The 23,247-nt window shown below is 43.7% G+C and overlaps 1 protein-coding gene across 3 annotated transcripts in view; it reads left to right on the forward strand.

The window, feature by feature from the left end:
- DDX4 (DEAD-box helicase 4) overlaps nt 1–23,247 on the forward strand; it is a 56,164-nt gene that overhangs the window by 24,956 nt on the left and 7,961 nt on the right. For all 3 annotated transcript variants that reach the window (XM_063456899.1, XM_063456901.1, XM_063456900.1), the window contains 10 exons: nt 52–96; nt 473–511; nt 1,721–1,783; nt 2,430–2,462; nt 4,222–4,269; nt 4,352–4,384; nt 4,486–4,628; nt 5,967–6,119; nt 10,739–10,893; nt 19,407–19,536. In XM_063456899.1, coding sequence (XP_063312969.1) covers nt 52–96; nt 473–511; nt 1,721–1,783; nt 2,430–2,462; nt 4,222–4,269; nt 4,352–4,384; nt 4,486–4,628; nt 5,967–6,119; nt 10,739–10,893; nt 19,407–19,536 — 842 coding nt within the window. The remainder of the gene's footprint in view (nt 1–51; nt 97–472; nt 512–1,720; nt 1,784–2,429; nt 2,463–4,221; nt 4,270–4,351; nt 4,385–4,485; nt 4,629–5,966; nt 6,120–10,738; nt 10,894–19,406; nt 19,537–23,247) is intronic.

Below are 23,247 nucleotides of genomic sequence, written 5' to 3' on the forward strand. Positions count from 1 at the left end.
TGTGATAACATGATTTATTAAATTCTCTGACCGGTTTGTATTTCTTTCAAGGCAATGATGAAGATATTCAGAATAGTAATTGGGCTCCTAGAGGAGGTATGTAGAAATTAATGTACCGTTCTTCTATTTATATCAATTTCTCATGTTTGTGTATCTCGCTCATATACACACCTATGCACTCACAATTTTATTCAGGGATGTATCAAACAAACGTCTGATACCTCTCTAGATTGTAAGCTTGTTTGAGTAGGGATGTATCAACTTTGGTTTTTAACAATACTTTCTATGTCATACATATTTTAAATCCCCTCTGCATAGTTTTTAAAGGTCTGTAGAAAGTTGGTGCTATATAATTAACATGCAAACCTCCACTTTGACCTTCTTCTTTACAGTATTGTGATGTATGGCTGTACAGATTTTTGAAGTACTTTAGCATTATAAATTTTGTAACCTTAAATTGCTTCTATTTTAGCATTTGGTAGACGTGAAGAGGGACAGAGACAAAGAGGTGGTAAGTAGACTTAATGATTTTAGAAATTTTCTGTTAGAGAGTTGACAACCAGTGACAGGCATGTTGCAAAGGCTTCCAAGTCCAATTGTGGTGGAATCTCGGTAAAAATAAATTTAGTAGGCCGAGATTACCACGTGGCATGTGTACGTGCATATGCTGACGTATCGATCAGTTGGTTGCACAAGGCAAGATACGATCAGTAGTGTACGGAGCATGTGCAAGAATACAGGATATAGTATTCCCCTCCTCCATTATGCTGGACAAGCCATGCGGTCAAGCAGGAAGTTAATTCTTATTTGTATTGATTGGTCAAGAGAATGTGCGGGTGGAGCTTAATATGGGAGGAGTTATGTGCCTATATAAGGAGCCTGCACTATTGTCCGGGGCTCAGAACTTGCTGTATTTTGGTGACATTAGTCCCTCTGAGTCCCGATCAGTGATCCAATAAATAATCTCTTCCTTCCTGAAGAAACCTGTGTCCATCTCTCTGTGCTTTGCTTCCGTCAGTTTCTCCGGTATCACAATGAGGATAGCTAGAGAAATCAGAGTATGTCTCCTGGAGCCAGCCTGACAGAGGTCCATGCCTCCTCCTCAGCTTGCTGATTTTGCTCAAGATCTTACTGTATAAATTGTACATATGTGATGTTTTCCATTTGGGGAAGGGTTTAGGTTTGAACCGGTCATGACAGGTGCGCTTAAAATGTAGAACAACCCCAAAGTTCTTGGCTGTCTAAATCATGTGTGCTGGGGTGCAACTAGTCTAGTTAAAAATAACTCCAGATGTGCAGTCTCAAGCTGAAGCACTGTACATCCAAACTCCTACCACCATGATCACTTGAAAAAGCAGTCATGGTGGTTGGAGTAACCATTTAACTCTGGTACTTTTTAATGCATGATGGTCTATGCCATCAGCAGATGTTAAAGCCCTGCACTGAATGATATCATAGACTGTCATGTGGTCATTAAGCAGTTCAGAATATGCTAAAGCTCACACATGCTGCTTTCCTTGAAGGTTGACAAACTTTTTTTTTCTTCTTGTGACGTTTTGGTTATATGAATGTTTGGACATCTTGGTGAATTCAAATCTGCACTTTTCTGTTGTGCTTCATCTTGTAGGAACATTTCTGACAGTTGCTGTTGTCTTTGATTCAACTTTGTATGGGATACATTGATTATTTGATGTGCAAACATTTGTTTACTTTCTTGCAGGCTTTAACAATGAGAACTCTGATTTTAGCACACGTGGACGAAGAGGTAGAGGTTTTCCTTCTGGTAAGGGTATCACGTTTGTCTTGACATGTCACTATAAAAAAAATCATACTAATTATTTTTCTATTCAGTGATGCAGAATCTTTCTAAAAAAATCATTGGTTTCCACTGTTCTGAAAGTTTATTTTTTTTGTGGGTTTTGGTTTCTTTTATATTGTATATAATTCGTGAAAGTCCTTTGGCATAAATATTTAAAGGATGGATAGGTTATATTGCTGAAATTGGAAATAAGTAAAGTGTTAAATTGGCATGTGCTTGATAGGATTTGTTTGGGTTTTGAGACTTGTTCGAGCAGTGCTGTCTTCTTGAACGGCCCTGCTCAACAGATTTCTCATTTGAAATTCAAAATTGATGGGAGGCTAGTTGTGGATAATGTGGGTCATTTGGTAAAAGGATAATGCAAAACAATTTAAAACTAGTGTTTCACATGATTTGTTCCTATTTAAAGTCTCTAGGGCTGTATTAAATATGGCGGGGAGTGATCCTGCTGGAGGCCGCACCTAAAGTCGAAAGTGCAAAACTGAAATGTGTACAAAACTCTTCACTCAAATGCAGAGCAATCTGTTATTGCCACTAATAAACAAATGTACTGTAAGGTCCCTAAAGTTTCTCTGGCAATGTTATCAAAGCCCATCTTTGCTTCCAATAGGTGACTTTGCAAGGAGTGGATTTGAAGGAAAAGGTAAGATTATATCAGACTGGTAGTGTTGCAGATCAAAGGAACTCTCCAAATATTATTAAAGTTGCTATTGAGCCACTGCTGAGAAATTAGAAATTGAAATCTGAAATGTAATGTTTCTAAGGGATCCCCTGTTCCTAGTCAGAAATGGGGGTGCTCTACCCCATTGCAATGTAAAACCAACATTTTTAACTACCATTTTCATCCTCAAGGCTGCCTCAGCGCTGCTTACCCTCTCCGCTTCCAGCACCAATGTAGAAGGTGCATGGCCACCTTCAACATACAATGCTCATCAAAGGAACATTGGGGCCCGAATGCATGCTGAGTGCTTCTAGTACATTTACGCTTCCCTATAATACCACTTTGAGTAAGAAATGCGTTGCTATGGGGGCTTTTGGTGTCAGATTTTTACGGTCCGGGAAGTGGAAGCTCCTCTAGTTGAAATTTGTAATTTACTGGAAATGCTATAGAGTAGTGTTACAAGCAATCCACCCCAGTAGGGTTTCCTTATGTTGTCTTGGAACCTTATTTCCCTTTTTAGCTGTCTAATAGCATGATCTTCCCTCAAAACAATGAAATTGGCACTTCTAAAAACTGATTTTAAAGGGATACTTCATCAGCAAGCTGAAGTGCTCTATGGGTGTTGAGTGCTCAAATGTCTCAATGAGATCTAGGTCCAGCAAATTAATCTGAACACAAGTTTGATCCTGCAACACATCAAAAGTCCCATTAACCTCAGTGTTATGGTGTCCTATTGTAATGTGCAAAAGAGTTAAAGGGACACTATAGTCACCTGAACAACTTTAGCTTAATGAAGCATTTTTGGTGTATCGAACATGTCCCTGCAGCCTCACTGCTCATTCCTCTGCCATTTAGGAGTTAAATCCCTTTGTTTATGAACCCTAGTCACACCTCCCTGCATGTGACTTGCACAGCCTTCCATAAACACTTCCTGTAAAGAGAGCCCTATTTAGGCTTTCTTTATTGCAAGTTCTGTTTAATTAAAATGTTCTTATCCCCTGCTATGTTAATAGCTTGCTAGACCCTACAAGAGCCTCCCGTATGTGATTAAAGTTCAATTTAGAGATTGAGATACAATTATTTAAGGTAAATTACATCTGTTTGAAAGTGAAACCAGTTTTTTTTCATGCAGGCTCTGTCAATCATAGCCAGGGACGGTGTGGCTAGGGCTGCATAAACAGAAACAAAGTGATTTAACTCCTAAATGACAGTGAATTGAGCAGTGAAATTGCAGGGGAATGATCTATACACTAAAACTGCTTTATTTAGCTAAAGTAATTTAGGTGACTATAGTGTTCCCTTAACCCCTTAAGGACCAAACTTCTGGAATAAAAGGGAATCACGACATGTCACACATGTCATGTGTCCTTAAGGGGTTAAAGAAAAGCTTGAAGAAAGAGCAAATACTTATGCCTTTACTCATTTTCTCAGACACAAGCCAGTGTTTAAATTATATATTTAAATGCTTTTCCTTAGTTTGGGGCAGTTCAAATAGGGAGGGTTTAATTTACATGGTTGAAAATCTGCTTTTGTTTAAAATTATACATATAAAGTTGGATAGGTGGGTAGTAAAATAATTTTGCCTACTCACCATATGTGGTTTTAGTTTACAAAACTACTGATGGAGTATATATGAATTTGACTGTTAATCCTTTACAAAAATTCCAGATAAATTGAAACTTGCATGTTATGCCTTTTTGTCAAGTTGATTTGAAATTTACGTAAGGTTTTCATTATACAGGTGGATATAGAGCAAGCAATGAAGAAGTTGGTATTGAATCGAGTGAAGGTAATTATTCTTGTAACTGTTTCTTAATACATTTTTTGTTTTTCCATACACAAACTAGAAGTGACTTTTTTTGTTTGTTTAGGACACGAGTTGAGAAATGCGAATGGAGACCAAGGTATGTCAGTAAAACCTGAACTGTTCACAACTGTGAACTGTTTGGTCTTTTAACATTCAGATTTTTGCTGCAACACTGATTATAATGTAATTTTTATATAGGTCCAAAGGTTACCTATATTCCTCCTCCTCCACCTGAAACTGAAGAGGCTATATTCAAGCATTATCAAACTGGAATAAACTTTGACAAATATGATGATATAATTGTTGATGTATCTGGAGTTGATGCTCCTCCAGCTATAATGGTCAGTAGGCTTTTAAAAATGTTTATTTTTTTTATTTAAATCTGCTTCAAAGTAATATGTAAATGAAAGACGAGGCCGATTTGTCCATCTTGGGTAAAATGTCTTAACATGTCACTTTTCTACATTTAATTATTTCTTTGAAAATTGTGAAGTCTACATTGTGATACTTGACTGCGTCCAGAATCCGTGCCTACATGTTGCCTTCCTGTTTTAAAGAGATTCTATAGTGTAAGACAGGGGTTCCAATATATTTTTCGCGTGGAACCCTTTGACATAGTGTGTCAACATCATGACACTCGGATACACACTGGGACATACACACTGACACACACACACTGGCGTGCAGTCGGCGAGGGAGCAGTGATCTCCATGCTCAGCTCCCTCATGCGCCTTGGTGATACCGGAGTGACGTCATATTCCGACTCCAGCATCATTACTGTGAGCGCAAGGGAGCTGAGCACGGTGATCACTGCTCCCTCCCTTTATTTTAAAAAAAATGCTTGGCGGAATCCCAATTAGTGTTCCGCGGAACACCAATTGGGAAACGCTGGTGTGAGGAATATAAATTCGCTTTCCTTGCACCCTCTGGCTTCCCCACAGTGTTATACTGGATTCCAGCGGTGATCACCCTTCGCCCTCTGCCTCCTCCGTCACCTGACAGTAGGGCTAATGCACGGCGAACACCACAAGTGCATTAGGCCTCCCCTATCGGTAAGCATCGCTGCAATGTTTTCCTATCCGTATTTAACTGACTGGTTGTCCTCATGCAGAGCTCGAGGACGTCCATCGTCTGGCAACCAAGTCGCCTACCTAGGATACAGTAATTGTAGTGATGGACACTAGAGGCAGTTTGAGAAACTGCAATTACATTGCAAGACTTAAAACTGCGATGACTTGCATTGCAGTACTAATGGCAATAGGGACAAAGTATCCAGACTTTTTCAATAAGCTGAAGTAGTGTCCGGGGAGCTAAAGTGCTTTGCCTACAGAAGTAATGCTTGCCTTGGTTGTGCCATATTTGAAAAATGTATAAAGGGATACTCTGGCTGCATATACCTCCTAAATTAAGCTAAAATTAGTTTTTGGCATTAGACACCCTCCTTTAAACACTTGTTTTTTATTATTTAATTTTTTTTATATATTAAATATATTTTTAATATAGCTGTAAATGAGGTGTGTGTTTATAGATACACATTCATTGGATACAAATTTGTATTCCTTGTGCTGTAGTGTTCCTTTAAAATTTGTGATGTGTTTAATATCAAAGTAAAATACAACTTGCTATCATTTTTGTATGGATACTTGTCTTGTTATATTTATTTTGTCATCCTCTTGTAGACATTTGAAGAAGCTAATCTTTGTGACACTCTAAACAAGAATATTTCTAGAGCTGGATATGTGAAACTAACTCCAATTCAGAAATACAGTATTCCCATCATAATGGCTGGGCGTGATTTAATGGCATGTGCACAAACTGGTTCTGGAAAAACTGTAAGTTTCTGGAGTTTATTTTCCTTTTCATCTAACCAATTTCTTAGAGATACACTATGTAAAACATTAGTCAGTTACATGGAACTGCAGGAGTCGCATGGTTAAGCCAGGGCTGGTGCAAGGATATTTGCCGCCCTAGGCAAAAGTAAAGTTTATTTATTTATTTATTAAAAATTCTTAAGAAAACTCAGTCTTATTACCCATAGGGTCTCGATGCGCATACCAGCAATAAAAACAGACAAAACAATATCCAGCAAAACCACAGCATTATAATCACATGCATTTGAACCAAGTTAAAAATTTCATGTCATCCCATACGCCTGAGCAAATAAAACTGTTTTTAAGCTCCGGCGGAATTTCAGTAGATCATTCTCAAGTCTTAATGTCAGAGGCAGGGAGTTCCAAAATTGCGCTCCCTGAACATCACTCGTTCTCCCTCCGCACTTTTTCTTTTTAAAATTTGGAATCTTCAATAAGGCTAAATCAGCCGATCTCAAGGATCGACTGGGAGCATAGCGTGTGAATTTATCCTTCAGGTAGTCTGGTCCCATACCATGGATTGCCTTATATACCAAACAACCATTTTTAAACAGAACCCGTTCACGAACGGGCAGCCAGTGCAAGGCTCTTAATGATGGAGTGATATGGTCATTGCGGGCCAAACCTGTAAGTAGCCTTGCAGCTGCGTTCTGTATCAACTGTAGCTTGTGTATGATGTTCTGAGGCAGTCCAAATCGGCTACCGATGATGGCGTTGACCACCGAGATTTGATCGGAGGGGTAATGAATCTAAAAATAGACCTCAGAAGCTTCAGGTGGTAGTGGCAAGAGCTTACCACCTGATTAATCTGGGGCTTCAGTGTCAACCTGGAGTCGAAAATGACTCCCAGATCTCTGACCTTGGTGGCAGGACTCGGAGATGGAGAAAACGAGTCCGGCCATGAGGGAAAGATACTACTCACCTCCTGGTTACTGAAGATGATGCATTCAGTTTTGGAGCCATTAAGTTTTAGATAATTGGCTCCCATCCACGACTGGATATCCTGTAGGCAGGAAGAAAGATTGATTTGATCCTCCTTTTTCTTGGCCAGGCGAAAGTACAACTGGGTATCGTCGGCATAGATATGATAGGGAAGCATGTGGCGGCGGATGATATGGGTCAGTGGCCTCATATAGATGTTAAACAGGATTGGAGATAAAGCCGAACCCTGGGGGACTCCACACGTCAGGGAGATGTTAGAGGAGTAAAATGTCCCCAATTTTACCCTTTGAACCCTGTCGTGGAGAAACGAGGTCACCCAAGCCAGCGCCCTGTCATCCACACCAGCCACAGTAAGTAGCCTCTCTGTCAATCTATCATGATCGATGGTATCGAAGGCCGCCGATAAATCCAGGAGTACCAGGGCAATTTCCTCCCCTCTGTCCAAGGCCCACAGGAGATCGTCGTGGACTTTAACCAGGGCAGTCTCTGTCCCTCTACCAGGTCGAAATCCCGATTGGATACCGCCGCTCTCTCGATGATCTTGGCCAAAAAAGGCAAGGTGGAAATAGGTCGATTGTTGCTCAACTCGGAGCGTGGCACAGTTGGTGTCTTCAGCAGAGGAATAACCACAGCCTGCTTCAGAATGCCAGGAACAAATCCGGTGGCAAATGACATACTAACAATGTCTGCAATATAGGGGGCCAAAGCATCAGCGGCATCCTTCACCAGCTGAGCAGTGCAGGGATCCAGCGATGAGGACGATGCCCTGAGAGACTTGAGGATGATCAAGATCTCAGATGTACTGACGGGTTTAAAATTCGAGAACATCGAGCCATCATAGGGTGTAAGAATTTCTGCATCAGGTTCCACCACTATGTTGCTCCCCCCCCCCCGTGACATCACAATGCCCCACCCATATGACCTGCCATGTTAACGAACGCTAGTGCTGCAGTGCCGCCATGTTTACATTAAAAGGTCTGCAGGGACAGGCTATAGACACCAGAACCACTACATTAAGCTGAAGTGGTTCTGGGGACTATAGTGTTTCTTTAATGTGAGGTAAATTAAAGATTAGGGCCCAAATAATATACTAGATTGCCTACTTACAACCAGATGAGGATGATGGGCTCTAGCTGCAGTCTGGCTCCACTGGTCTGGTATAGAACAGGCTCTCTGGAGGCTGTTTGTAACTGTGGTCACAAAAATCAATGTTCTGGGAGAACTGAAGCAGCTCCATTTTTTTTGGGGGGGGGGCCTTTACACAGCTCAAGGTCTGGGTCCCAGGGTCCACCAATGAGTTTGTTCACAGGGGGTGGAGTGTGTAGGGGATGTCCTGATTTGTATGTAAGGAATGCATTGTGTGAATTTGTGTTTGTATGTGTAAGGGCTGCAAGGTGTGTTTCTGTGTATGTAAAGGATGGAGTGTGTGTGTGTGTGTGTGTGTGTGTAAGGGGTGCTTTGAGTGTGTGTGTGTGTGTGTGTGTGTAAGGGGTGCTTTGAGTGTGTGTGTGTGTGTGTGTGTGTAAGGGGTGCTTTGAGTGTGTGTGTGTGTGTGTGTAAGGGGTGCTTTGAGTGTGTGTGTGTGTGTGTGTGTGTGTGTAAGGGGTGCTTTGAGTGTGTGTGTGTGTGTAAGGGGTGCTTTGAGTGTGTGTGTGTGTGTGTAAGGGGTGCTTTGAGTGTGTGTGTGTGTGTGTAAGGGGTGCTTTGAGTGTGTGTGTGTGTGTGTAAGGGGTGCTTTGAGTGTGTGTGTGTGTGTAAGGGGTGCTTTGTGTGTGTGTGTAAGGGGTGCTTTGTGTGTGTGTAAGGGGTGCTTTGAGTGTGTGTGTGTGTAAGGGGTGCTGTGTGTGTGGGGGGGGGTGCTTTGAGTGTGTGTGGGGGGGGGGGTGCTTTGAGTGTGTGGGGGGGGGGTGCTTTGAGTGTGTGGGGGGGGGTGCTTTGAGTGTGTGGGGTGCTGTGTGTGTGTGTGGGGTGGTGTGTGTGTGTGTGTGTGTGTGGGGTGGTGTGTGTGTGTGGGGTGGGGTGGTGTGTGGGGTGGGGTGGTGTGTGTGTGTGGGGTGGGGTGGTGTGTGTGGGGTGGTGTGTGTGTGTGTGTGGGGTGGTGTGTGTGTGTGTGTGGGGTGGTGTGTGTGTGGGGTGGTGTGTGTGGGGTGGTGTGTGTGGGGTGGTGTGTGTGTGTGTGGGGTGGTGTGTGTGTGTGTGTGGGGTGGTTGTGTGTGTGTGTGTGTGGGGTGGTGTGTGTGTGTGTGGGGTGGTGTGTGTGGGGTGGTGTGTGTGGGGTGGTGTGTGTGTGGGGTGGTGTGTGTGTGGGGTGGTGTGTGTGTGGGGTGGTGTGTGTGTGGGGTGGTGTGTGTGTGTGGGGTGGTGTGTGTGGGGTGGTGTGTGTGTGTGTGTGGGGTGTGTGTGTGTGTGGGGTGGTGTGTGTGTGGGGTGGTGTGTGTGTGTGTGTGGGGTGTGTGTGTGTGTGGGGTGCTGTGTGTGTGGGGTGCTGTGTGTGTGTGTGGGTGCTGTGTGTGTGGGTGTGGGGTGCTGTGTGTGTGTGTGTGTGGGGTGCTGTGTGTGTGTGTGGGGTGCTGTGTGGGGTGCTGTGTGTGGGGTGCTGTGTGTGGGGGGTGCTGTGTGTGTGGGGGGTGCTGTGTGTGTGTGTGTGTGTGTGGGGTGCTGTGTGTGTGGGGTGCTGTGTGTGTGTGTGTGTGTGTGTGTGGGGTGCTGTGTGTGTGTGGGGTGCTGTGTGTGTGTGTGTGGGGTGCTGTGTGTGTGTGTGTGGGGTGCTGTGTGTGTGTGTGTGGGGTGCTGTGTGTGTGTGGGGTGCTGTGTGTGTGTGTGGGGTGCTGTGTGTGTGTGTGTGTGTGGGGTGCTGTGTGTGTGTGTGTGTGGGGTGCTGTGTGTGTGTGTGTGTGGGGTGCTGTGTGTGTGTGTGTGTGGGGTGCTGTGTGTGTGTGTGTGTGGGGTGCTGTGTGTGTGTGTGTGTGGGGTGCTGTGTGTGTGTGTGTGGGGTGCTGTGTGTGTGTGTGTGTGTGGGGTGCTGTGTGTGTGTGTGTGTGGGGTGCTGTGTGTGTGTGTGTGTGTGGGGTGCTGTGTGTGTGTGTGTGTGTGGGGTGCTTTGTGTGTGTGGGGGGCGGGTGCTTTGTGTGTGTGGGGGGCGGGTGCTTTGTGTGTGTGGGGGGCGGGTGCTGAGTGTGTGTGTGGGGGGGTGCTTTGAGTGTGTGTGTGTGTGTGGGGGGGTGCTTTGAGTGTGTGTGTGTGTGTGGGGGGGTGCTTTGAGTGTGTGTGTGTGTGGGGGGTGCTTTGAGTGTGTGTGTGTTGAATGTCAATATCTCTCCCCTCTCTGGTCACTCTCTTCTTCTGGCTGCACCCGAGCGGTGCGCCCTCATGGACGCACCAGCCTGAGGCTCTTTACAGAGTGCTCGGGCGGCTGCAGGATTAGGGTGGCCGGCCCTGGGTTAAGCAAGTATCTGAAGGGAAATCCTGTTATAAATGCCTTTTTCCTTTTCTCCCCCCTATTATCCATTTGACAGGTCTAGTCATTGAACAAGGTTATCAAATCTGGAAATGTCATTTTTCTCATTGTTTTCAGTGGTTTACTTGTTGGACTTGTGTTTCTGCTTTGCTGCATAATTTGTATTTTATTTATTTTTAAGGCGGCATTTCTCTTGCCAATCTTGGCTTATATGATGAATGAGGGGATTACATCTAGCTCATTTAAGGAACTTCAGGAACCTGAGGCAATCATTGTTGCTCCAACAAGGGAATTGATTAATCAGATCTATCTAGATGCCCGAAAATTTGCTTATGGGTGAGTAACAAGCAGCTAAACTGTTTTTTTCTTTTTTCTTTTTTTTTGCCAGTATACAAATGTCTGGTGAATGGAATAGTCCCCTTGAACAGATATTTGCCATCCTGTGATTTTTTGCTATAGTGTAAATTTAAAGTGTTAACCATTTTACAATATTCAACTATATTGGTTTAACTGTCAACTTATCATTGTGGCTTATTTTGGCCTTTAATATTAAACCGGATTTAGTTTCCCTCTGGGTTGGACAACGTGCGCAACTGAAATATTCACTCTGTCTAGACTGGAAAAGGCAGTCAACTAAATATATAAAAAAAATCAGCTCCTCCTCAAACTTCTCCTTAACCCCTTAAGACCGCAGGACGTACTATGCCGTCCTTATTTGGGCGGCTCTAAACGCCGCAGGACGGCATAGTACGTCCTGTGCGGTCTTACCCCCCACGTGGCCGGCGGCACATGGCCGCTGCAGATCGCGGTCGGGGGACATGCCTGGCCCCCCAGGCAGCCCCCCTGTGCCTGGGGACCGCGGTCTGCAGCTTCTGATCGCAGTGACAGGCTGTCACTGCGATCGGTATTTACCATGTGTCAGCCGATTTGAAATCGGCTGACACATGGAGCCGGCCGCATTCTCCTGCAGCAGATCGCGGTCGGGGGACATGCCTGGCCCCCCAGGCAGCCCCCCTGGGGTCAGTGACCGCGATCTGCACTGTCAGGCTGCAATCAGATCACACGGACAGGCTGCCATAGCCTGTCAGTGCGATCAGTATTACTATGTGTCAGCCTATTGGCTGACACATGTAACTGCAGCCATTAGCCCCCTACAGATCGCGGTGGGGGGCATGCCTGTACCTCCCAGGCACTCCCCCTGTGGCCAATTACCGCGATCTGTAGGAGGTGATCACAGTGACAGCCAGTCACTGTGATCACTGTTAGTATGTGTCAGCCAATGATCTCAGATCACTGGCTGACACATTGTCTCTGCCCCTCTCCTCACCTCACTTCGATCTGAGAGAGAGAGGCAGAGAGATCGTGGTTTTTGCAGCTCCTGTGGAAAAAGAAAGTTTAAAAATTTTTTTTAAAGTTTTAAAATTTATATTTTATTTAACCCTTTCAGTGCTGATCACAGCATATTACTGTGATCAACCTGATTAGGGTATTTTTTTTTTTTGGATCAAAAAAACATTTCTAATTTTTTTTTGATCCTTTGTGTCAGTCGCAGCAACCCAAATCTCCATTACCCTTTCCCCGCTGCCGTGATCACTATACTGTACAGTATATCTGCTGTACAGTACTGTATCAGTGATCACTGTGATCAGAGGGCTCTCTGATCAGACTGACCTTTTTTAGGGTTATTTTTACAGATCAAAAAATAACCCTTTCAGGGGGCAAAAAACCTTGGTAGCGGGGGCGGAGCTTGACCGCTGAGCCGTGCAGACGCATCTGCCACGAGCTCCGATCCGACGGGCAGAAACCGGGGTACCAGCGACAAATATTGAGCCCAAAAGCGTCGGAGGGAGCACTACCCGTGTTGGGGGTGCCCCACTGCGCATTCTGACACCACCCCGGTGCCTGTCAATGCCGGGGAAGCGGAGTTACACGTGCGGCCTAATGGGGCTGAAGCAGGGAGGAGGCGGCCGCTCCTCTCAGCGAAAGACCCCACAAGCTGTTACACCTCTACCTACCCCCCCCCCCCCCAGGGACCGGTGGGGGACATCCCGGTCTACAAGGCACAGACGGACCAGCACGGAACAAGACCACCCCAACCGCCAGAAATGGCAGGGCAACAGACCCCAGAGGTACAGCCAAAATGGCCGACCAGCCCAAACAGCGCAGGCGGAATACCCGCACAGAGACATACACATCTCCTATGACAATACTAGACCGGACCTGCGCTGGTCTCAGGGCAGCTCTGCGAAATCGAGGAGTAACTTACCGTCAAGCTGAGCAGCTGGTAGCCTCATGGCTGCGACCGACAACGCGACGCAGGCACTACACACAGGTGCCCCACGCATCCAAGATGGCCGTCCGACAAAACGGATACCGAAAGGCATCAAGGGCCCGACTTGGCCCACAAGCTCACCTTAAATCCCGCATGCGGCGGACACTTAACCCGCAACCAGCAAGCTACAACCCCAGCCTCGATCCTGCTCGGAGCTATGGAGAGCCCCAGAGCACCAAACGAAGAACACACTAATACGCATTATCCACACCGGTTCCCGCGGTGACAAGCAGATGCAACAGCGACTGGAACCCACGACGCAGCACACTGCAGAGCCTCAGCAGGACCTCCAAACGCTCCCAACACCCTTCAAGGCGCTGGGTATCGGCTGACCGAGCACTACCAGACCGGGACGCACAGCGGTATAAGTCCAAGGCCTTTACTACCATGGACGCTATTTATACCACAGTGGCACTTCCTAAGCAGAGTTTTTGTACTCCTTAAAATGTCTCCTAGCCACATCACACATTTGCCTCTCAAACCTAACGATTATTTACAATAGCCTTAATAGACAGCACAGGGATTACTCAGCTTGTCTCTCATGTTTTAATGTATATACTTTTCTTAATTGTTTAGCTCTTATCCTAGGCTAGCCAACGTTATATGCTCATTCACTTTAGACATGATTACACAGCATGTTATATTTAACATTTCCTTGATAAGCAAGCTAATGTACCTACAGTTTAAACTTTTATCTTGTGACTCAAGCCTCAGTCCATAAACTGTGTGCAAAGCTTGTCATCCTTACTTATTACTATTAAGTTTAACACAAGCTCGGCAACTCACATTGTAAGCATTAATGTACTTTTTTGCGTAGTGTTGTGTTAAGCACTATAAGTTCCCTGTCTTACTACGTATTCTAATTACGATATCTGAGCCTGTCGCTCTGCTGCCCCCTGGTGGATAAACTTATGCATACAGAAATCTATAATTAACTGAGACCTTAAATCGCGTCTTCACGACAAAACGCAGTTCTCTATTATGTTACTCACAACAAATGCACAGTGAGACCGCCAACCCGGTTAAGCGATAGTTACCCTGACTCATATCTAATAGTCTACTCGACTAATTATACATCTGCCCAGCTTAGCATGTTCAATTTATTACTGTTATAAAGCCTGATATCTCTATGTTTTACATAAAATGTATATTGATGTTTTAACGTTGCATTAACTAAGCTGGATAACCAAGACATATATTATCACTCACCTGTTTGAATAATTCCATGTTTTAAGCAATATAAAATGAGGCGGATATCTTCAGGAGATTTTGTATACTGTTATGACGATATTAGCCTGTATAACCCCTGCAAGTCTCCATTTCTTTATTCTGTACCACCATAACCATATGCCTCAATAAAAGAAAGATTGACAAAAAAAAATAACCCTTTCAGTTTTAAAAACTTTTTTGGGTCAAAAAAATTATTTCTAATTTTTTTTGACCCTTTGTGTCAGTCGCAGCAACCCAAATCTCCCTTAACCCTTTCCCCGCTGCCGTGATCACTATACTGTACAGTATATCTGCTGTACAGTACTGTATCAGTGATCACTGTGATCAGAGGGCTCTCTGATCAGACTGACTTTTTTTTAGGGTTATTTTTATAGATCTGAAAATAACCCTTTCAGTGTACTGATTGCAGCTGCCTATACTGTGATCAGTACATTTATATTATTTTTTGAGGGCGGGTAGTAGGTGTTAGGCAGGTAGATAATTAATTACCCACTTTAGTATATAAATTAATTAATTTGTCCCCCTAGAATGGCACGTCGCTACTCAGCCGAGGAGGCGTATGCCATTCTGGCAGGCAGTGATAGTGACACTCTGCAAGACAGTGACACTATCACTGCCTCTGACATTGAGCCTCTGAGTGAGACCTCAAGTGATGGTGCCCCACCACCACTCACAAGAGGACGCTCAGCAAGCCCAATGCCAGGCAGAGACTGGGTGCCTCCAAATATGATGGCCCCAGAAATACCGCCGTTCACCGTTACACCTGGCATCACTGTAACAGTGGACGACTGCGAGCCAATTCGTTTTTTTGAGCGCTTTATGTCCGACGATATATTTGAGCTCATGGCTCAGCAAACGAATTTGTTTGCTATGCAGTATCTCTCTGCACATCCGGGGTCCCATCATGGTCGCAGGAATATGTGGAGACCCACGGATGTCGCAGAGATGAAGCGGTTTTGGGCTTTAACCCTAATGATGGGTATTGTAAAAAAGCCCAGTATCAGGTCCTACTGGAGCAAGCAACGTATCCTGGCTACACCTCTTTTCCCTGAGGTTATGTTGAGGGATCGCTACCTGCAACTGCTGCGATTCCTTCATTCCTTCATCTCGCTGTGTCCCCCTAGAAACGACCCACTGTTTGACAGGCTATATAAAATTCGTCCCTTTATTCAACTCCTGTCAGACAAATTTTCTGAAAATTATGTCCCCGATAAAGATATTTCAATTGACGAGTCCCTTATGAAATTTAAAGGTCGACTGCTATTTAAGCAATATATTCGCATTTACCAGGGGAAGGATAGCCATCTTGACCCACCAGGATGCCCTGATTCTGTGGGTACAAGTGGCAAGATTGTTTGGGATCTAATCCTTCCCTTGTTGAATAAGGGATATAGGCTATGGGTTGACAATTATTATACCAGTATAGAATTATTTAAAAATTTATATTGTTTTGAAACCCTAGCCTGTGGCACAGTGAGGAAGAATCGCAGGGGTTTCCCCCAAGCCCTGGCAAGTGGCAGAAGCAGTAGAGGTTCCTCTTCAGCTCTCCGCCAGGATGAGTTGCTTGCTCTTCGCTTCAGAGATAGGAAAGATGTATACATGCTGTCTACGATGCACGACGAAAGTACAGTGCCAGTGTCTGTGAGAGGTAGCACTGAGCATCTGGAAAAGCCGAAGTGCATTGTAGACTACAGCAAGTTTATGGGGGGAGTAGACTTGGCTGACCAATGCATACAGCCCTATCTGGTGAACCGAAAAACTAGGACCTGGTACAAGAAAATTGCAATCTTCGTGAGCCAGATTGCAATTTTCAATGCCTATGTCCTCTATACAAGAGGTCATAGGTAGGCCCTGCCCTTTCCTCGAATTCACATTAAGCATTTTGTCCCGTATGTTATTTACCCAGCCCCCCAATCCCACTTTGGAATCAGGAGATCTCCAAAGACTTTGTGGCAAACACTTCCCTTCCCGAATCCCATCCACCCCTAGTAAAAAAGCTCCCCAAAAAAAGTGCCGTGTTTGCTACAAGAAAGGAGTCCGAAAGGACTCCAGTTTTTATTGTCCAACCTGCCCATCTCTACCCGCCCTCTGCATAACAGACTGTTTCAAAGTCTACCATACAGAGCTGAATTTCTGAATCACTCTGTATGGGACTTTGGCAGTTTGTTTGCTTGATTTACCTGGATTTCTGACCTCGGCTTGTCCTGACTACGCTTTGTTAGCTGCCTGTACCGACCCATTGGCTTGTTTTACCGACTACTCTGAATTCTGGATTCCCCTGACCTTGGCCTGTCCCTGTTTACGCTAGCCATTCTAAAGTGGCTACACCAAACAACTCAAAATACTACATTTGTAGTACTTGAAATGTGACTTCCCAATAAAAAACTGATCACAGGGTTAATGCTGTGATTAGCACTGAAAGGGTTACTGTTGTGGTTTAAATTCAGCAGACAGCAATGTTTTCCCTCAGGTATGAAGACAAGGAATGGACACAGCAGAAATACAAGCTTGGAGGGCAGTACTCCATCACACAAGTGTATGACAAAATACTGCTCCTAATTTTAATGGAGAAAACACAGATCTTATAACAATTCTGTACACATCCAAAAGGGGTTGTCTTTACATAATACAGTCATCTCCTGTCAATTGCATATTCAAAGAACTTAAATCACATTTGGCATTAGCTGGTCAAAAGGTGTTACTTGATTACACAAACACTTCCCAATAGTCATAAAGGCAAGGTGTTAACAGGATATCCAGTGCAGGGGGGGGGGGGACAAGAAATCAGGATCAAAGGCCAGCTGTTATAATAGAGCATCCTGACATTACTTAATCAATTGTGTCATTAATCCATTTCAGTTACAAAAAATAGTTTTGTTTTTTTTTCGTTTTTTTTACTTCTCAAACTTTTCACACAGTGACTCTCTATGTGATATCAAAGATCTATCTGCCTCTCTCTGCCTTCAGATCAAAGTGTATGTGGGGTACTGTTCTATTCATGTGATATAATAAAAACCTGGAAACATGGTACATGTAGGTACTGTTATATTCAAAAGACAGTGTTAAATCAAAATACTAAGTCTATAGTGCACTAACCAATATCAGGATTATGACATTTCCAGTGAAAATGCTATTTATCTGATTAAAAAGACAAAAATCAAAGTAGAAATCGCTACATGGGCCCAGCATTTCTGTTAAAATGGCTAGACCTAACATCTCAAATTATGCCATTTGTTATACTCTGGGGTGCCTACTTTTGAAAATGGTTTGCCATAACGGTGGGAATGTTATTACCCAGGCTGCCATACTCTCTGAAAAGCTACATAGGCCCAGAAAATAATATTGGCAAACTTACAAGCTGAAAGGGCATCTAATATATTTCGCCCTGTGACTTATCAGTAAAATCTGAAATAATAGTACGTGGGGGTACCGTTATATTCAGAAGACAGTGTTAAATCAAAATACCAAGTCTCTAGTGCACTAACTAATATCTGTATTATGACATTTCCAGTGAAAATGCTATTTATCTGATTAAAAAGACAAAAATCAAAGTAGAAATCGCTACATGGGCCCAGCATTTCTGTTAAAATGGCTAGACCAAACATCTCAAATTATGCCATTTGTTATACTCTGGGTTGCCTTCTTTTGAAAATGGTATGCCATAATAGTGGAAATGTTATTACCCAGGCTGCCATGCTCTCTCAAAGGCGAGATAGACCCAGAAAATCACTTTGTTAAATTGCCAACTTTGAAAAGGACATCTAATATTTTTGTCCCCATGACTTCCCCCCCCCCCCCCCCCCCAAAACAGAGAATCTAGTACATGGGGGTACTGTTACATTCAGGAGACAATGTTAAATACAAATGGTGAGGCTTTGTTGCAATAACTCATATCAGGAATATGAAATGTCCTGTGAAAATGGAGTTCATGTGCGTGAAAAAGCACAAATAAAGCTATAACCCCTATGTGGGCCCTTCATTTCTGATAAAGTGGTTAGACCAAACATCTTGCAATGCACCATTTCTTATACTCTGGGTTGCCTACTTTTGAAAATGGTATGCCATAACAGTGGAAATGTTATTACCCAGGCTGCCATGCTCTCTCAAATGCGATATAGGCCCAGAAAATCACGTTGCCAAATTTCAATGTACTAAAGCCTAAATGGATAAGCCGTATATATGACCGTGTAACTTTCCAAAACCCCATAAAACCTATACATGGGGGGTACCATGGCGCTCGTGAGACCTCACTGAGCAGAACTAGGAGTGTTTCAGGGCAGTAAACTATATACTAATATTATCAGTGAAAGTACAGATTTTATGTGAAAAATGCAAAAAAAACAAACACTAAATTTGGCTAGGGTTTGTGCCCAAGTGGCTACTACAAAAGACGGGGCATACCCCATTTTGAATACCCTGGGATGTCTACTTTTTCAAATGGTATGCCATGATGGGGGTAATTTTCATTTCTGGGCTGCCATACGGTCTAAAAGGCAACCTAGGTCACTCAAACCAATCTGTCAAATTTCTATGCAGAAAATAAAATGGACAGGTCGTATATTTGACCCTGTAACTTTCCAAAACCCCATAAAACCTATACATGGGGGGTACTGTTTTACTCGTGAGACATTTCTGAATACAAATATGTATGTTTTATTGCAGGAAAACCGAATAGTATTCTGACATTAACAGTTAAATTGCCATGCTGAAATTGAAAAATAACAAGATTTCATAATTTTTTCAAGTTTTTTAAGATTTTATTCATATAAAATGGAGTTCCATACATGAATGTTTGATATTAAATGAAAGCCCTGTTTCCCCTGAACAAAATGATGTATAATAAGTGTGGGTGCACTTAGTATGAAAGAGGTAAATTATTGTTGAACAGACATATAGTAAAATTCTGTGGTTTGTTTACATTTTTTTTGGATCACAACTTGTACATTTGGCTGCGGTCTTAAGGGGTTAAAGTATAAAAACTACAAAAGCCCAAATAACCCCAGTTATTTATCTTTGGCAGGATAGGCAGTGCACTTATTTCCCTCCTTATTTAAGATTTTCTGGGGTAGTGTGGGCTTTTGCCATTTTTTTAAATACCTTTTTAATAGAAGGTGCTTAACTTTAAAATGTCAAGGTTTTCTGCCTTTTCTGATCTAGACAAAATGAATATCCCAGTGCACTGCCTCTAGTACTCAAGGAAAACATTAGTAAGTAAAATTTGATGTTTGTGACTAATGCAGGTGTCTCTTCTTGGTTTTTCATGAATGTCTTCAAAATTATTTGGCAGAACCTGCGTAAGGCCTGTTGTAATATATGGAGGAACGCAAACTGGTCATTCAATAAGGCAAATATTTCAAGGTTGCAACATTCTCTGTGCCACACCTGGACGGCTAATGGATATAATTGGCAAAGAGAAGGTAAAGATGTGGGGTTTTTTTGTTTTGTTTTTTTACAAAATGTATAAAGCACACATTCAAGAACGAAGTAATAAAGATATCCTAAATCACATTTTTGATTAAAAACTCAGATCAGAATAACCCAGAAGTGAAATATTGGTTGCAGGAGGCAAAGTTACAAGAGTGTTTTACAGTACCCACTTAAATCTCCTTTAAGATGGCTTGTTGCAAACTGACTTTGAGAACTGATCTGGAAGTAGGACTCGTGTTAGTGTAGCTCCTCAGCTCTAGTTTATTGCATATATTTTCATGATATATCCCCACAATGCTTACACTTTTTTCTTTTTCCCTTTTGTGTTCTAAAATCTGCTTTGGATTCTTATATAGTCTGTCATCCACGCATGAACCAGATCAATATGGCCCCTTGACAATTTGACATCCTCAGCAGATGGCTAGTATGTGGAGATGGAGAACATCTCTCCCGGCCAACTTTATCATTTCCTAGAGTTGGATGATTATAAAGTGCCAACAAACTCTGCTGCACTGTACAATAGGTGAACTAACAAGTATTTGCAACAAGACAAGTGAAACACCTAAAAGCTGAGGAGGTTGAAAGCCCAGCTCAAATTTGCTTACATTCTAGAGGGGTTGATTCCATCCTTGTACAACGATTAAGAGACCGTTTCAAGACTTAGTAATGTTTCAAAAAGATCTGTGGGAGCGAGAACTGAAATGAGGCACCACAAAGTAGTAGTGCCTACTTTGTCTTGTGTCTTTATTTGTAAACGCGGATAAGATACAGGCCGTAGAATTGTTTTGCAGTATTAGATTATAGATTTACAAAATATATTCTGAAAGTTTTTTTTTTTGTTTGTTTTTTTAAAAGACAACCACTAGTAGGTGATGAAAAGGCAATATAAAACTCCTGCTTTTCAGAAACTTGAACGGGGGCAATTGTCAAAGTTCTGAACCCAAAAAACTAGAATTTGAGCGATATGTTAAACCATAATTTAAATCTTTCACATTAAAGGGCTACTATAGTGCCAGGCGAAGTGCTGCAAAGTAAATGTTTATTTCAGGATATTACCGAGACAAATGAGGCGTGTGCTGCATTTAAGACCGGATAGCAGCCTAGAAAATCTCCCAATACTGTTTTTTCTTTTTTTTTCCAATTTACTTTTCAGCTTCTTGGGGGGAATTTTGTATGTTTTTTGGCACACTGCCACAGGCTAGTGTGATTTATTTTTTTGGTCAAGCTTTATTTTATTGTGCAGAATGTTGGCAACAATCACACTCTTAATGCCACGACCGCACTATCGAGTAGCTCAATGTCATACATGGTAATATACAGTCGCAGCGGAAATACAATATGCAAGTTTTTTGTTTAGGAAAAGTAAGAAATACATAAGTAACATCCTTGTCTAGCAGGTAGGCTGAATGTACATATAACAGTATGCTATACAGTGCTAAACCTTTGTGATAAGCTTTTGGATATATATGCCTATTGCAGTCAGCTTAAAGGAGCACTATAGGGTCAGGAACACAAACCTGCATTCCTGACCCTATAGGGTTAAAACCACCATCTAGCTACCCTGTCCCCCTCATGCCTCCCTAAATCTAGAAAAACCTTACTTGTATTCAAGCCTGAAGATGTAACTCTGCATGCTGTTTGCCTCAGAAAACAAAGCTCCGCTGATATCAGAAGTGGTGGGCTGATCCAATCACAATGCTTTCCCATAGGATTAGCTGAGACTGACCAGGAGGCAGATCAGTGAGAGAGCCAGCACAATTCAAACACAGCCCTGGCCAATGAGCATCTCCTCATAGAGATGAATTGAATCAATTAATCTCTGAGGAAAGTTCAGTGTCTGCATGCAGAGGGAGGAGATACTGAATGTTTGAAAGCATTTTAGGTATCCATGACCCAGGAAGGATCTCTAACAGCCATCTGAGGAGTGGCCAGGAAAGTTATCACTAGTCTTTAATGTAAGCACTGCATTTTCTTTGAAATTAGTGTTTACAGCAAAGGGCCTGAAGGGTATGATTCTACTCACAGAACAAATTCAATAAGCTGTAGTTGTTCTGGTGACTATAGTGTCCCTTTAATAAGTAGTGTAGTCTAGTGTAAAGTAGGCTAAGGCCTTGTCATAGGCTAGACTAAAAGCAATTTGCGTAGAACAGGTAGGTAAATGCTAGCAGGAGACCAGTCTAGCTGTTGGTTATAGACCGGTTTCGCTCATCTATGTAGGAAGAGCCTGTGCAGTTCTGCATTTAGTGAATACTGCTGAAGAGTGCATAACTGTGTGGTCCAGGCTAGACCTGTTAGGAGGCATAAGAGAAGAGTGATAAATCAGGGTGAGAGTCATGCTAAATAAGCCACCGATCTGGCACATCATATCAAGATTGGAGCAGGCTAGAAAAACAAACCGAGGCGTATTGGAGGCATGAACTTATACAGTTCTGATAGCGTCTCAGATCATTAAGGGAGCTCTCTTTTAGGAGCGTTAACAGGCAAGTTCTGCGGACCAGTTAGTCTGTTCAACCAATACCCATACTAGGTAGACAGGCACCTTGGTCCCAGAGGTGTAGGTGTAGGTAGGCCGCCCTCCAGCCCAGGCCGTTTGGAAGGCCAGCACCTGTGTGCCACTCGGGTGCTTGTTGAGGCCGGATCTTCCCCTTGTAGGGCGCAACGGGAGGCCCAGATGTTCTGCTGCGGTTGGCCTTCCAGCAAGGTGTTAAGTGCTGTGGAGGTTTCCTCCACTTGGCCGTCGGCCCAGGTTGGCATTTGGCATGAGTGGCGGTAGTTGCGATGCAGGATGTGCCCAATGAAGGCCCGTTCCGTCACAACTCTCCCATCTCCCTCTCAGGGTTAGGAGGTGCCTGTGTGCTACTTTGCTTCAGACGTTCCCAAAAAAAGTTGTAATATCTCGTCCAGTTGCACAAGTGTGCTTTACTGGCTTGTGGCAATAGCCCCCAGGTTGTGGTAGAGTAGGCTGACAGTAGTCTGTCGCTTGGGCTAAAGATTCCTGCCGGGGCCGGTTTTGCTGTGCTCCTCGGGTAGGGGGGGGGCAACGGGAGCCCAGTTTGAAGTATGCTGCTGATTGTGACTGCGTGTGAGCGGCCACCTCTCCTGCACCGGCCATGTGTGTAGGCCGCAAGATCCGTTGTGGCGGAGCTGACCCGGTGGGCCACATATGTATCTTCGGGTAGGTCTGATTTCTGGTGGTCCAGTATGCTGGGAATCTGGTCGGTGCCTCCACCGGGTGCAAGACCATAAGTAACTGTCTTCTGAGCTCAGGCACTTAGTGTCAGCTTTCCTGTAGTAATCCGTGCCAACATTCTGATTAGCCAGAGCTCGGAGGACAGCTACATATTGCATTTTGTATGAGAGCTCTGCTGTAATCTCATATGATTTAGTGTGTGGTGTCTGTGTGATAGGAGTGACGACTGTGTGTGATATGTATGCTATGTGTGTAATATTTGTAATTGTTGTATTGACTGTGATATGTGTGTGTGATGTGTGCTGATATAAAGAGCAGAGGTCGTGTACTGGTAGGTGGGGGAGCAGGGGGCACTGTAGTAGCTGGGGGCACAGTGTGGTGTATTGGTTTTGGAGCAGGGGAACAGTAGTGGTAGCTGGGGGCACAGTGGTGGAAGCTGGTGTAACAGGGGCAGTCTAGTGGTAGCTGAGGGAGCAGGTGGCACAGTGGGGGGAGCAGGGGTAGTGTAGTT

Source organism: Pelobates fuscus, chromosome 5, assembly GCF_036172605.1.
Source record: "Pelobates fuscus isolate aPelFus1 chromosome 5, aPelFus1.pri, whole genome shotgun sequence".
In the NCBI taxonomy this organism is placed as follows: Eukaryota; Metazoa; Chordata; class Amphibia; order Anura; family Pelobatidae; genus Pelobates; species Pelobates fuscus.